This window comes from Podarcis tiliguerta, assembly GCF_965153285.1.
Source record: "Podarcis tiliguerta genome assembly, chromosome: 4".
Lineage (NCBI taxonomy): Eukaryota > Metazoa > Chordata > Lepidosauria > Squamata > Lacertidae > Podarcis > Podarcis tiliguerta.
The window spans coordinates 11,053,853-11,068,296 of NC_139537.1; the positions used below are offsets into that span (position 1 = coordinate 11,053,853).

Below are 14,444 nucleotides of genomic sequence, written 5' to 3' on the forward strand. Positions count from 1 at the left end.
CCTTAGTGGCCAATCTTGCTTTTGGGGGAAAATGAACCTGCTTTTAAAAAATGTGAATGAGAACCAATGTGGTGTAGTGGTTGGAGTGTCAGATTAGGACCTGGGAGACCAGTGTTCAAATTCCCTACTCAGCCATGAAGCTCACTGGGTAACCGAGCGCCAGTCACTGCCTCTGAGCCTAACCTAACTCACAGGTTGCTATGAGTATACAACTGGAGACACCACCTTGAGCTTGTTGGAGAACAGGTGGGACATAAATGCAAAAGAAAAGGAAAAATAAAAGACTATACGACTGCACATTTTTAGGCACACTTAAAAAGAAGCAGTTTTCCTTCCTCAAATTCTTTTTTGGCCCCCAGTTCCCACCAAAGCATCTGATTCTGTCTTTATGGATCACCTAACAGCATTTCATGCAAAATAGCATGTTTTTGAGTGCCAGCTTCAGTCTAACATTCAGGAGAATCAAAAGAATGGAATGGATCGAAGGACACACAGCAATCACCAGTGAACAGATATAATCTTTCCATCTGCTCCTCGCTTGGCAGGAAGGCATTCCCACAAGCATCTCGGCCACAAAGCTGCAGATGTAGAGCATCAGGAAAGAGATCAGAGATTTAATGGCAGTGATGTGAGCGTCAGTCCTCGGGTCCTTGTTGTCCGCCGCACCGTGTCTCATCTCCTTGGTGTGTCTCCACAGAGATGCAATGAGCAAGGTGGATGATGCTACAAAGAACAGAAGCGGGATGAGTGCCATTGTCAGGAACATGATGAAACCCTTGAAGTAGGAGATGGTCCCGACGGGGCTGTCAAAGGTGGCGTTTCTCAGAAAGCTCCTGGTTGAGTTGCAGAGGTGGACACTATAATCCATCCAGATGAAAGGGAGAGAAGAGATCAGAGAGACCAGCACCGAACTCAGCAGAATCTGCGGAACCATCCTGACGACTCTCAGCTTGATTAGCAGAAAGTACCGCTGGGTGAAAGTGCTGATCTTGGCACAGTAGAACATGCTGAGACACGCAGCAAACCAGAGGCAAGCTGTGCTGGCCAAAACCAGGAGGACATAGTGGACTCTGATCACTTCCCACTGGTACATCTTCGGTAAGAGGGCAGAGTGCAGGATGGTTCCCTGGAGAAGAAGCCGAGATGAACAGAGGCAGACCAGGATCATGTCGCAAGTGGGCAGCTTTTTCCTTTTCGCCCAGTCTGTGTAGCCAACGGCCACGATGAATGCACTGGCAGCCATGCCCACAGCGCCCTGGCTCACAATTATGACTTGTAAGGTTTTATGAACAGAATCTGACATCCTTGCACTCACCCTTGCCTGTGCTTCTGATTGGTGATATATCCACAGGCAATCTGCGATTTGGACAATCCTGTCAAGGATCTTCAGGGGTAGCATGTAGCTCTGATCATGTTCAGAAACAGTAGACAGGGCAGAGCACATGCATTGTCCACACAAAAATTCTCATTCTCCTGGTCCAGGAGGTCACCTGAAATCTATACTGTGTGTTTTATTCTGCTGTTGTTTCAGGGCATGCAAATGATTGGTGTGATTTCCAATTTGGCTTTAATCCCAGCCTTTCTCTTAAACATATATTTGCAAGATGCATCTGCTCAAACATATCTCTTGTTACTTTCACCCCTCCCTGCTTTCCATTCTCTTCCTATAGTCATACTTTGGATTCTAAGATCTTCAGGGCTACAAACTATGTGTGTGTTTTTTCTTATGCTATAAAATAGGAAGGATTGAGAATACTCCTCCTTCATGATCCCATTTGCAGCCCATCAAAAATTGGTATGTGTGTGTTGGGCTGTTTTCAGTGTCAGTGGCTGTATGATTATAGGAAGGAAACTTATCAGCGGAATTCCTTTGGGCTGGTGACTGATCTATCCCCCCCCCCCCACCGGTACTCTGTTCCTTGGGGGGCATCCTTTCTTTACCCTGACCAACTTTTCCTCCAAAATATCATTTGGGCCTTTGGGGGACGGGGAGATATGTTGAACCCATCAGAGATGCAAGGGAACTGGTAAATTTCAGGCCCTCCTTCCTTCCCTCCAAAAATATTTGCAGTTCTTGAAAGGGAAGAGGGAGTTTTGTACCCTCCTGCCCATGGAAAAAAATAAAAATAAACCAGCCCATATGTTCAAAAATTTGGCCAGACCTACTGGTGGAGATAAAATTGAGTGCTGCTTTGACCCAGGGAACCGGGAAGAGGTAGTGGCGCCCGCCCTGTGGAACGCCCTCCCATCAGATGTCAAAGAGATAAACAACTACCTGACATTTAGAAGACATCTGAAGGCAGCCCTGTTCAGGGAAGTTTTTAATGTGTGACATTTTAATGCATTTTTAATCTTTGTTGGAAGCCGCCCAGAGTAGCTGGGGAGACCCAGCCAGATGGGCGGGGTACAAATAATATATTATTATTATTATAGTGCTCACTGGAAGGATAGATCCTGAAGCTGAGGCTCCAATACTTTGGCCACCTCATAAGAAGAGAAGAGAAGACTCCCTGGAAAAGACCCTGATGCTGGGAAAGATGGAGGGCACAAGGAGAAGGGGACGACAGAGGACGAGATGGTTGGACAGTGTTCTCGAAGCTACCAGCATGAGCTTGACCAAACTGTGGGAGGCAGTGGAAGACAGAAGTGCCTGGCGTGCTCTGGTCCATGGGGTCACAAAGAGTCAGACACAACTAAACGACTAAACAACAACAAAGTTTCAGGTCTGGATGGCGGCCACCTACAACCTGGACAGTGACACATGTTGGGTGGCTTTTGAGTTCCTTGCAGATCCTTGGATTTAATGGAAGTTGTGGCCTCAACTCCATTAATGTCTCATGCATTCATTCCCTGGGGAAAGCAAGACTGGCAAAAGTCAAGGGGACGACAAGAGAGAATGGAGTGGGGAGAGTCATTCATGGCATATAAGGGAGGAGAACAAGTAATTTTCACACAGAGTACAATTAAAACTATTGGACTCGCTGTCACAAGATGTGATGGTGGCTCAGGTGGCTTCAAAAAGGTGTTCGGCTAATTCATGGATGTTGTGGAGTTGAAAACCTGCCCCCTGCCCTGGGGGCAGTTCAGATTCCCCCTACTCCCTTCCATCCAAACCTAAACACACACACACACATATCCTGGGATGGGACAACTATTGCTTAACCCCCTGCCCAAAGTCACTGCTGAGCATTTTTAAGCCACCTTTCCCTTTATTTCCCCTTTTTTAAATGGCATGACATGAATGAGAGGTTTAGAACGCAGAAGGAAAGATCACTGGACTTTCCAAAATATACGTAATCTACCTCCAGGTTCCAGTTCTGAAGCTTTATTAAGAGGAAGGATAAAGGCAAAGAAACAAAAGAGTTTATTCTCTAAATATCCTGTACCAGACAACTGAACATAGATGCTGAAGCTTACATGCATCGTCCATGACATTCTGAGCTGACAAAGTGGTGGCAAGCGGATAAGAATGGATGGCACATGATAAGCCTCATTTTCATCCCTGGAGTCTCACACATAAGCCTCATTTTCTTACCTGGAGACTCAGGGGAGAGGGCTGGCAGAGGGAAGAGAATCCACTTCTCAGGTGTGACCAGGTGATGTGCATTTGGTGCATGTTGTTCCAGCAAGTACACAGAGGGAAATGAGCCACTGATGTTTTTTCCAACTTGAGAAGATGGAAACAACAGGAGTGCCATGGGAGATATTTCTTATCAACTCCTGGTAGGCAGAAGTTACCAGGAAGGGTGGAATCCATCCCGCTGAATCATAGGACAGAGGACATGCATTCTCTGAAATTGAGAAACTAGGCAGGTATTTTATTCTTAGGGCCACCTGCAGAGAAAAGCCATCAGTGACTATTAGCCATTGTTTGCAGTATAACCTCCAGAATAGATAATGGGTGAGGAAACATTTTCAGCCTAAGCCTGTAGGGCCACATCACAGTGGTGGGTGGAGCCAGAGGAAAGTGGGTGGAGCAATGAATATAATTTTTGCTAGTTTCACTCACACTCACATCCCCTCTCTATCCTTTAGCCAGGCAAGCAAGAGGCATTATGCAACAGTGCTTTCTCTATGTTCTTTATCCCACTTCCTATTTACACATCTGCCCTTAGGGTCCAGTTCCCAGGTCCACTATTTAAATTACCAGCAGCAACTAGGGATGGATGGAATTTCAATTGCTCTTCATTTTTAACAGAACCAAGCTAATTGACACATTCCAAACTAGTACAAAGATCAGAACATAATCCTTTTTCAGATTTCGCACTTCTCCAAAATTTATGCGATACAATTTTCAAAAAAGTACCAAAATGAATGAACAATTCCCGCATTTTGGGTTTAAAAAATGCATTTGAAAATACACATAAAATGTGTATTTAAACATGTATTTTGTGATAACATGCATACTTAAAAAGTATTTAAAGTGCAAATCCCCCATGTATATATTACAAATCAATGTGGGAACAGGACAAATGGATTTATGAATGAACATATGGGAGATTGGCATGGCTCCTTCTTTCTGTAGTGGCAACAATGTGCCTTGATTTGTCCACCCTGCCATTCACAATTAAAGCTACAATTGTCAACACACTTCCTCTTCCAGAGCTCATGAATCCAATGCAACACAACCTCAGCACCTGCATCTGAAGACCACAGCATGAATCAGCACGAGCTATTTATTGAAACATGACAATATTGTTCAAATGAGGAGCCGGATAGTGTTTCTCAGCTTTTTCTGTTGTAGCAAATGATCTTTCCTTCAAGCCACATGATAGAAGAATAAGATCATTTTCTCCAGACTCTGCCGATGGAGATACAGAGATGTTGCCAAAGGCTGTTTGGCTTCTGCTCAAAGAAATGTCTGAGTAATTTTTAGGGAGGTTTGAAAAAAAGAGAGGCTTGACTACTAATAAAATTTCACAAGATGCTTCAAACATCCCTAAGACCGACTCGTTCCTTTGGGAGTCTTGGGATAGGAAGGTGATATAGTTGCCCACAGTCTCTGACGCAGAGGATCCCACAAAGTCATGAGGAACATCTGCCTGAGTTTGGCATTTGTGATAATCAAACTGATGGCATGTCCTGAATGATATCCGGCCACCATAACAATGGACAATACCGCTGTCAAGGGATTGATGAACAACATGAGTGAAATCTCAGCTGCAAAGGCTACAGTGTAGAGGAGAAGGAATGATGCCACCATCTTGACCGCTCTCAATTGAACGTCCATCCTCTGATCTCTAAAACCTTCTCTGTTCTGTTGCATCCTCTTAACATGGTTCAGAAGGGAGTGAATCAAGAAGACAGAAGAAGCTAAGCATATAATAAAGGATGGGAATGTCCCTGCAATGTACAGAAGAGAAGACAATAGCATCCCGGTGGTCTGAACATAACACCTCCCAGTACTGTTACCCAAAGGGAGATTTGTCCCATTGGAGCATTGGTAGCAATCTTCAAACCAGTTGAAAGGAAGGGAGACAAGTAAGGAACCCAACACTGATCCTAGGAGCAGGTGTGGAACCATCCTGGAGATCCCCATCTTAATTTTCACGAGGAGAGGCTGGGTAAAGGTGAGAATTTTCATGCAGTAAAAAGCAGCAAGCCACGTGGCTGTCCACAGAGTAACAGCATTGAAAAATGCCCAGAGGAAAATGACAGATTTTGGCATATGTTTTGGATTGCTGATGTCAGTAAAAACTGAGTAATGGATGCCCAAAGTTAGCCCCAGGAAAAGAAGGCGGGACACACTCAGCACCAACAGGATCATGTCGGAGGAAGAGAGCGTTTTGTTTCTGGACCATTCGAGGCCACTTGCAATGGTGATGAATCCATTTCCCATCAAGCCGATGACAACCAGAGCTGTGATGACAATGAGAAAGAAAAAATGGAGAAAAGCTGATCCCAACATCTCTCCTCAATTTGCGGACAAACAGAAGCTGATGAGAGACTTCCTGTACCTTGGACAGCAGACTGTGTGTGTGGCTAAGATGCCATGCAGCTCTCTGTCTTTTATCCAAGGGAGGGCTAGAAATGCTGCAGAAATTTATTTAATCTAGGATTGTTTTGCTAGAAACATAAATATGGGCTGGGCAGGTCAACATCCTGTTTGCGGCATTTGCATGGTCTTTTCCATGCCTCTGTGTACCTACTGCCAAGTAAATGTCAACGTCAAAGAGTGGTCTCCTTCTGTCATCCTGACTGCCAAGCATATTGCAAGACTCATTAGAAGCATGTGGATTTGAGGAGTCAGACGTGAGAGGTCCCCATATTGGGAGGAAAAAATGATATAATTGGGCCCTGTTCACATAGCCAGGCACACCTGTTCAGATGATCACCCAGCCCTTAATCTATCTTAATATCATCTCTGTTTTATGTAATGGTCTTCCCAGAAATGTCCACCCGGCCTTGCCATCATTGCAGCATCAGGAAAAGGTGTTTTTGTTTTCCTAGGCATGTGGGCAGAATCAACAATATTCTATTCTATTGCTAAATCTGTAAATTTCATTATATGCCTGTTGTCTTTGTCCATGGAGTTTTCTTGGCAGGGATACTGGAGTGGTTTGCCTGTTCCTGCTCAAAGCAGAGACATCACCTTGCCGACAAAGGCCTGTATAGTTAAAGCTATGGTTTTCCCAGTAGTGATGTATGGAAGTGAGAGCTGGACCATAAAGAAGGCTGATCACCAAAGAATTGATGCTTTGGAATTATGGTGCTGGAGGAGACTCTTGAGAGTCCCATGGACTGCAAGAAGATCCAACCTATCCATTCTTAAGGAAATCAGCCCTGAGTGCTCACTGGAAGGACAGATCCTGAAGCTGAAGCTCCAATATTTTGGCCACCTCATGAGAAGACTCCCTGGAAAAGACCCTGATGTTGGGAAAGATGGAGGGCACAAGAAGAAGGGGATGACAGAGGATGAGATGGTTGGACAGTGTTCTCGAAGCTACCAGCATGTGTTTGACCAAACTGCGGGAGGCAGTGGAAGACAGGAGTGCCTGGCATGCTCTGGTCCATGGGGTCACGAAGAGTCAGAAACGACTAAACAACAACAAAGTTTCATTTTTGTATTATTATTTTTACTTGCTTGCAAATCACTTTAGGACTCTATTTCAAGAGTCAGGCAATTTACAAATTTAATAAGCTTATATTTTGTTGCCTGAGGTGAAGAACACGATGGCACCCCTTCCCATTCCACAAAAGCCTGATGATAAAATCACACCCTTCACTACACCTGGGGGTAGCAGGTTCACTTAGTGGCTCAAGAACAGGTCATGTACATACACAGCTGTGTCCTTAAGAGAGGCAAGTAGCTCAGGAGGAACAGCTGAGAGGCTACTATTGTTGACCTCCAGCATCAGTTGCCCGAAGCAGTTGTCTCACTGTGCCAATTGGTAGGGCTGCCCTGATCTAGACCACATTCACATGCTGCATTTAAATCACTAATGTTTATTACGTGTATTGAATTTCTATACCACCCTTCATCTGGGGATCACAGGGCTGTTTATAATATAAAGCTACAGTTATAGAGTGGTTTAACAATCAATAGGGAACTCTGGGAATTGTAGGTCCGTGAGGGGAACAGGGGTCTCCGAACAACTTGCAGCACCCTTAACAAACTACAGCTGCCAGAATTCTGTGGGGAAACCTAGAACTGCTTACAGTGGTATCATAGTGCTTTGGGGGACGTGAGTGGTGCTATGGTCTAAAACACTGAGCTTCTTGGGCTTGCTGATAGGAAGGTTGGCGGTTCGAATCCTCACAATGGGGTGAGCTCCCGTTGCTCTGTCCCAGCTCCTGCCAACCTAGCAGTTCGAAAGCATGCCAGCGCAAGTAGATAAATAGGTACCGCTGCAGTGGGAAGGTAAATTGTGTTTTCATGTGCTCTGGCACTCATCACGGTCCTCTGTACACCAGTAGCGGTCTAGTCATGCTGGCCACATGGCCTGGAAAACTGTCTGTGGGCAAACGCTGGCTCCCTCGGCCTGAAAAGCGAGATGAGTGCTGCAACACCATAGTCGTCTTTGACTGGACTTAACCATCCAGGGGTCCTTTACCTTTACCTATCATAGTGCTTTAAATGGATGGTGTAGCCCTACTCTGCTCACATCATCTCTGCCTGAAAGCAACTCTCCAAGATAAGAGTTTTCTCCTGACCCTGCTATTTGGAGTCTTCTAAATGAAGAGTCCTGGAACTGAATTTAGGACATTTTACATGCAAAGCACCACTGCTAAGTTTTGCCTCTCCAATCCTCCAGACCCTTTCAAACCCACGTCCTCAGGAAACAGACAGGGAACATAATGTGACGAACAGCTCAAAAGCAACCAGCGCTTGACTGTCTTACCCTGTTCTATTTTGTTTGCTTAGCTTAAAATGAGTTTTTCTAGCACGCCTGATAAATTATCGCCGTCGCCCCAGCCAGCTTTTTTGCTTGCTGAGTTATGAGATTCCGCTGCCCTAAAAAGATTTCTCGAAATGAAAAGCTTAGATAACAGCTTTCTCGTCGAACAGCATTCTCTTCCCAATTCTCCCCACAAAACCCAGGAAAGCAATTTCGATGAAACACAGGACGGTGCTATGCAAAATCCCAGCTGCCGATCCATACACAATACCATAGATGAGATTTATGTAAATGCTGTGTGCACAAGTAATCTGAACACTCACTGATGAAATCCTTCTCGGATTTGCATCCTCAAGGACATCCAGCGGAGGCCTGTGGGTGTCTTTTTCAGAATATTGTCCTTCCCTGAGCAGAGATTACTGGGGATGTTGAAAAGGCATGTTCTGTTATCACCGCCAATATTTCTACCTCTCCAAAAGTGACAACATGCATTTAGTGCATTTATCCCCCAAAAGAAGTCTAATTTTCACAAAGGTAGGTCTTGCTGAATGCTTGGTTCACATTCTAGTAGAAGAGCTCAAAGTTGAGGCCAGCAAGCTCTCTGAAATTCTTTTGGTAAAACAGTCTACAGTGGTACCTCGGGTTACAGACGCTTCAGGTTACAGATGCTTCAGGTTACAGACTCCGGTAAGATAAGATAAGATAAGATAAACTTTATTTGCATTAGCCAACGGCTGTAGCAACATAAAACAAGCAATATATACAATTAAAAAACAACAACAATGGATAAAAAGGACCATCAAATGACCAAGACCATCGTTCAAATAGTGGCCCTTAATCTCATTGCACCCTCGATAAACCTAGCAAAGATAAACCTGTGCAGACAAACAAGGAAGCATTTGAGAACAATTTATCGCAAATATAGGATTACTGGGGCACCCCCTTTATTCACCACATATATCTCCATAAGACGGAACTACAAACAACTATTAAAGAAGAAAAAACAAAAAGCAGAGTGAATCACTTGGCAAAGCCTGGTCAAGGCTTCACACGAGAAAGACCCAACTTGCTTTTGGCGTCCCATATCTGGCCTACTGGACCAGGAGTGTAACGGACTCATTTGTACCGTTGAACCCCGAGAGTGGATCCGATACTTTCAATCACTGTTCTATGACAAGGAAGCCCAGTTTAACAAGCCAAGTGTTCAGCCAGAGGTTTTACCTCACAGGCCACCTGTAACCACAGAGGAGGTAGAAAATTTGATCACACAGCTAAAGAACAACAAGGCCCCTGGCATAGATTATATTCCCGCAGAATTTCTGAAGACCAACATTGGGTGGTGGGCCCCCCTGCTGGCGACAATATTCTCCCACATTGATTCAACAGGCCTATTTCCCAAAGGGTGGGCCAAGGCGATAATCATCCCAATTTATAAAAAGGGCCCCACATCCGACCCAGCGAGTTATAGACCAATCAGTCTTTTACCAGACTCCGCTAACCCAGAAATAGTACCTCGGGTTAAGAACTTTGCTTCAGGATGAGAACAGAAATTGTGCTGCGGTGGTGCGGCGGCAGCGGGAGGCCCCATTAGCTAAAGTGGTACCTCAGGTTAAGAACAGTTTCAGGTTAAGAATGGACCTCCAGAATGAATTAAGTTCTTAACCCAAGGTACCACTGTGTTTGGGAGACTGTTCCACACAGCTCACTCTCCCATCACCAAGTATGCTTCCCCTTCCTTTCCATTAAGTCAGAGCCAGCAGCAGTGAAGGTGTCCAAGGAAGAAAGACTAGACAGGTTTTTTCTCCATAACTTCTCTCCATTGCCTCATTGCATCAGGCTGTGTTGTTTAGTCGTTTAGTCGTGTCCGACTCTTTGTTACCCCATGGACCAGAGCATGCCAGGCACTCCTGTCTTCCACTGCCTCCCGCAGTTTCGTCAAATTCATGCTGATAGCTTCGAGAACACTGTCCAACCATCTTGTCCTCTGTCGTCCCCTTCTCCTTGTGCCCTCCATCTTTCCCAACATCAGGGTCTTTTCCAGGGAGTCTTCTCTTCTCATGAGGTGGCCAAAGTATTGGAGCCTCAGCTTCAGGATCTGTCCTTCCAGTGAGCACTCACGGTTGATTTCCTTCAGAATGTATAGGTTGGATCTTCTTGCAGTCCATGGGATTCTCAAGAGTCTCCTCCAGCACCATAAATCAGGCTATCAGCTATCAAAACGCCTGAGCTTGAGGGCCTATGGCAGATGACGTTCTCCTACATGGATCCTGAAATGTTGTTACCCTCTCTTAATGTTAGAATGCACTTTGTCAAGAAATGACCAAAACGCTCAAATATGCCATTCCAACTTCACCGCAGATGTGTTTACTGAACATATGGGATGATCCACAGGAAATGTTCAACCAAGGAATAGCTCAGTCGATAGGAGCACAAGACTCTTGAATCTCAGCGTCATCTAAGATAGCTGCACTTCACTGACTAATTTGGGGATAGCTAACCTATGACCCAGGGATGTGGGTGGTGCTGTGTGTTAAACCACAGAGCCTAGGACTTGCCGATCAGAAGGTCAGCGGTTCAGATCCCCGCAATGGGGTGAGCGCCTGTTGCTCGGTCCCTGCTCCTGCCAACCTAGCAGTTCAAATGCACGTCAAATTGCAAGTAGATAAATAGGTACCGCTCCGGCGGGAAGGTAAACGGTGTTTCCGTGCGCTGCTCTGGTTCTCCAGAAGCGGCTTAGTCATGCTGGTCACATTACCCGGAAGCTGTACGCCGGCTCCCTCGGCCAATAAATCGAGATGAGTGCCGCAACCCCAGAGTCGGACACGACTGGACCTAATGGTCAGGGGTCCCTTTACCTTTAACCTATGGCTCACCGTATGTCACTGAACGATAAAAGGTGATTTCTTTCACAAAAGATCATTAATCTCTGCTGCTCCCGATGGTAGGACCAGGACCAATGTATTCGAATTACAAGAAAGGAAATTCTGATTAAACATTAGGAAGAACTTTCTGATGGTAAGAGTCGTATGACAGTGGAATGGACTGTCATGAAAGATGGAGGTTTCATAGAGGTTAGATTGGCATCTGTCTGAGATGCTTTAGCTGTGATTCCTGTATTGCAGGGGATTGGAATAGATGACACTTCCCACTCTGCAATTCTATGATTCTATTGTTCATTCTTATTATAGGGCTCCACAAAACCCTTCTATCCAGTTTGATTTCTTCTGCATCTTCTGTTCCTTCCTGCTTTTTTTTTTTCTCTCTCTCTCACTCTCTCCCAACACTGCCAGGTTTCAATAATTGATAAGCAATAAGAGCAAGTTATCTCTGAAGGGAAACTGTTTCAGTAACTGTGAAATTTTCCTTTGCTGTAATTAAGGTATTCCATAAATAAACAAGCATTTTAAAATGGGCTGAATTATTCATGTTCTCCAGGTTGTTATAGTGACGGAGGATCTCCCTGGCGGGCTCCTGGTCCTGCGCCCAAACGGTAGTGATTGTACATCGCACCTGGAAGCAAAATCTCTAATTGCATCAGTCAGAGCAATAGACCTCGGTGACCCGCTTAACCCAGGGGAGACGGTGACATTTTATGCTGCTAGACAGCCCGTGCTGAATCACGTCAAGAACAGCAACTTAAGGGTTTTCTGGGGCAGAGGCGAGACATGGCCAGGCCACAGCACTCAGCGGAACAATCAGGTCATAGCTAATAAGTCAGATGGCAAAGCTTTATACAGGCAGTTGTTTTTTTCCAACCCATAAAATGAAGCAAGGAAACTCATAGGGATGAATGGGGGAGGAAGATGGGTATGTCATTAAAGGAAGGTGAGACTCAGGAAGATATAATGCTTGATTGCCGAAAGAGTATTTTAAGAACACCTCTGGGGAGACTCCCCCCGTATAACAGTCTTATTAGCATAAGATGGTTCTCCTACTCACTTTGATGCAATAGAATTGCAGAACTGTGGTGTAGGAAAGGATCCCAAGGGTAATCTAGGCCAGGCATAGGCAGACTCGGCCCTCCAGATGTTTCGAGACTACAGTTCCCATCATCCCTGACCACTGGTCCTGTTGGCTAGGGATGATGGGAGTTGTAGTCCCAGAACATCTGGAGGGCCGAGTTTGCCTATGCCTGATCTAGTCCAACATCTTGAGCAGGAATCGCAACTAAAGAATCCCTGACAGATGGTCATCTATTATCTGCTGGAAAACCTCCAAAGAAGAAGAGTTCATCACCTTCCACTGTCAAGCAAGAACTCACCATCAGAAAGTTATTCCTAATGTTTAGTTGGAATCTCCTTTCTTGTTTTGTACGGATCCTACCTTCTGGAGCAGCAGAAAACAAGTTTGCTCCATCCGTCTGTGACAACCAGTGTTTTTTTTTTCTAGAAGGAGAAGAGCTGGAGTGGCAGAAGGGGGCTTGCTCAGCTGAACGCTGGGATAATTACTTGGGGGGGGGGGGAAATAATGTGTATTTTAGGCAAAATTGCACACAAGCATCTATACCTTAGGAGAAATTCACAGGAAAATGTGAATTAATTTTGCAATTAAATTAAAAGACAATTAATTTTCATGAGCAGATACGCACACACACAAACACACACTCAAACTGATGTGGAAATGTGGAGAAATTAAGTTTGGAAAATTGAGAAATGGAGAGTAGCCAAAATTGATAGATCTGTTATCCCTAGTTAATACTACTTTATTTGAAGGTGTCAGCATAGCCCCACCATTTCCCGGTGCTTCCTACCTACCCACTGTTTTATTATGACATTATTAATGCTGCACCATTGCTTTGTTTCTGTTCCGGCCTGTTTCACTCAATTAGTAAGTACTGTTTTCTCATCCTTGAGTATTGAGTTTCCACTTTCCAAACCACTTATACTCTGCAACCTCATTTTAGCATTCAATATTCAGAAAGCAGTTGACATAATGAGGTGAGCAAGTGGTCAATAGTATTAACTCTGGAAACTAGCAAAGCATTCTAGGCATCACGGTGCTTGGGGTGATAGACATCTCACATCTGTGGAGAAGGTGCAAAACCCGCGTAAATAGATTTCAGGGAAGAATTTGGGGGAGTTCAAATTGCAAAAGTGGACTCGCTTAATCAGCACCTCCAGACAGATTAAACTTTAAAATATGCACTTCTTCTCAGTTCCATTACATGGCAGTGCAACGGCTGATCCATTTCTTGTTCTTCCTTTATTTCAGAGGTCCTGGCACAGGGCCAGACTTAGGTTTGATGAGGCCCTGAGCTACTGTAGGGAATGGGGCCCTTTAGATGTCCAGCTGTCCTTTGTCAACAACAAATTGTCACTGTTTTTAGTGTTGAATATATGCTATATGGTGATTTATGGACCTCTCAAGCCATTTGTACATGCAGAACGTAGGCACCCTATATATAGAAAGGAGCAAACCAGTGATATTTTAGGGAGCAGGCTAGCAGGTGGGGCCCATGACTTACATCATAGGAGCCTACACAACACAAAACACTGTTGCTGTATGTAGGTTTTATTGTATTTGTTTTTTATCTTATATTTTGGAAATGTACATCCAGGATTTTTCCTTTAATTTTTTTTTGGGGGGGGGCCCAAGAGAGTGGGGCCCTAAGCTATAGCTTGTTTAGCTTATAACTAAAGAGCCAGTGTGGTGTAGTGGTTAAGAGCAGTAGTCTCATAATCTGGGGAACTGGGTTCGCTTCCCCGCTCCTCCACATGCAGCTGCTGGGTGACCTTGGGCCAGTCACACTTCTCTGAAGTCTCTCAGCCCCACTCACCTCACAGAGTGTTTGTTGTGGGGGGAGGAAGGGAAAGGAGATTGTTAGCTGCTTTGAGACTCCTGAAGGGGAGTGAAAGGCAGAATATCAAATCCAAACTCCTCCTCCTCCTCCTCCTCCTCTTCTTCTTCTTCTTCTTCTTCTTCTTCTTCTTCTTCTTCTTCTTATACAGTGGTACCTCTGGATGCGAACAGGATCCGTTCTGGAGCCCCGTTCGCATCCAGAAGCGAACACAACCCGCATCCACAGGTCGAGATTCGCTGCTTCTGCGCATGCGCATGACGTCATTTTGACCGTCTGTGCATGCACGAGCAGTGAAACCCGGAAGT

General features: G+C 45.0%; 1 protein-coding gene across 1 annotated transcript; it reads right to left on the reverse strand.

The window, feature by feature from the left end:
- Positions 1 to 397: 397 nt before the first annotated feature.
- LOC310676839 (taste receptor type 2 member 40-like) lies at positions 398 to 1,303 on the reverse strand (the record flags this gene model as incomplete). Its single annotated transcript, XM_083439018.1, has 1 exon — positions 398 to 1,303. The coding sequence occupies one exon, from the start codon at positions 1,301 to 1,303 to the stop codon at positions 398 to 400; it is 906 nt and encodes a 301-aa protein (XP_083295144.1).
- Between the last annotated feature and the right edge of the window lie 13,141 nt (positions 1,304 to 14,444).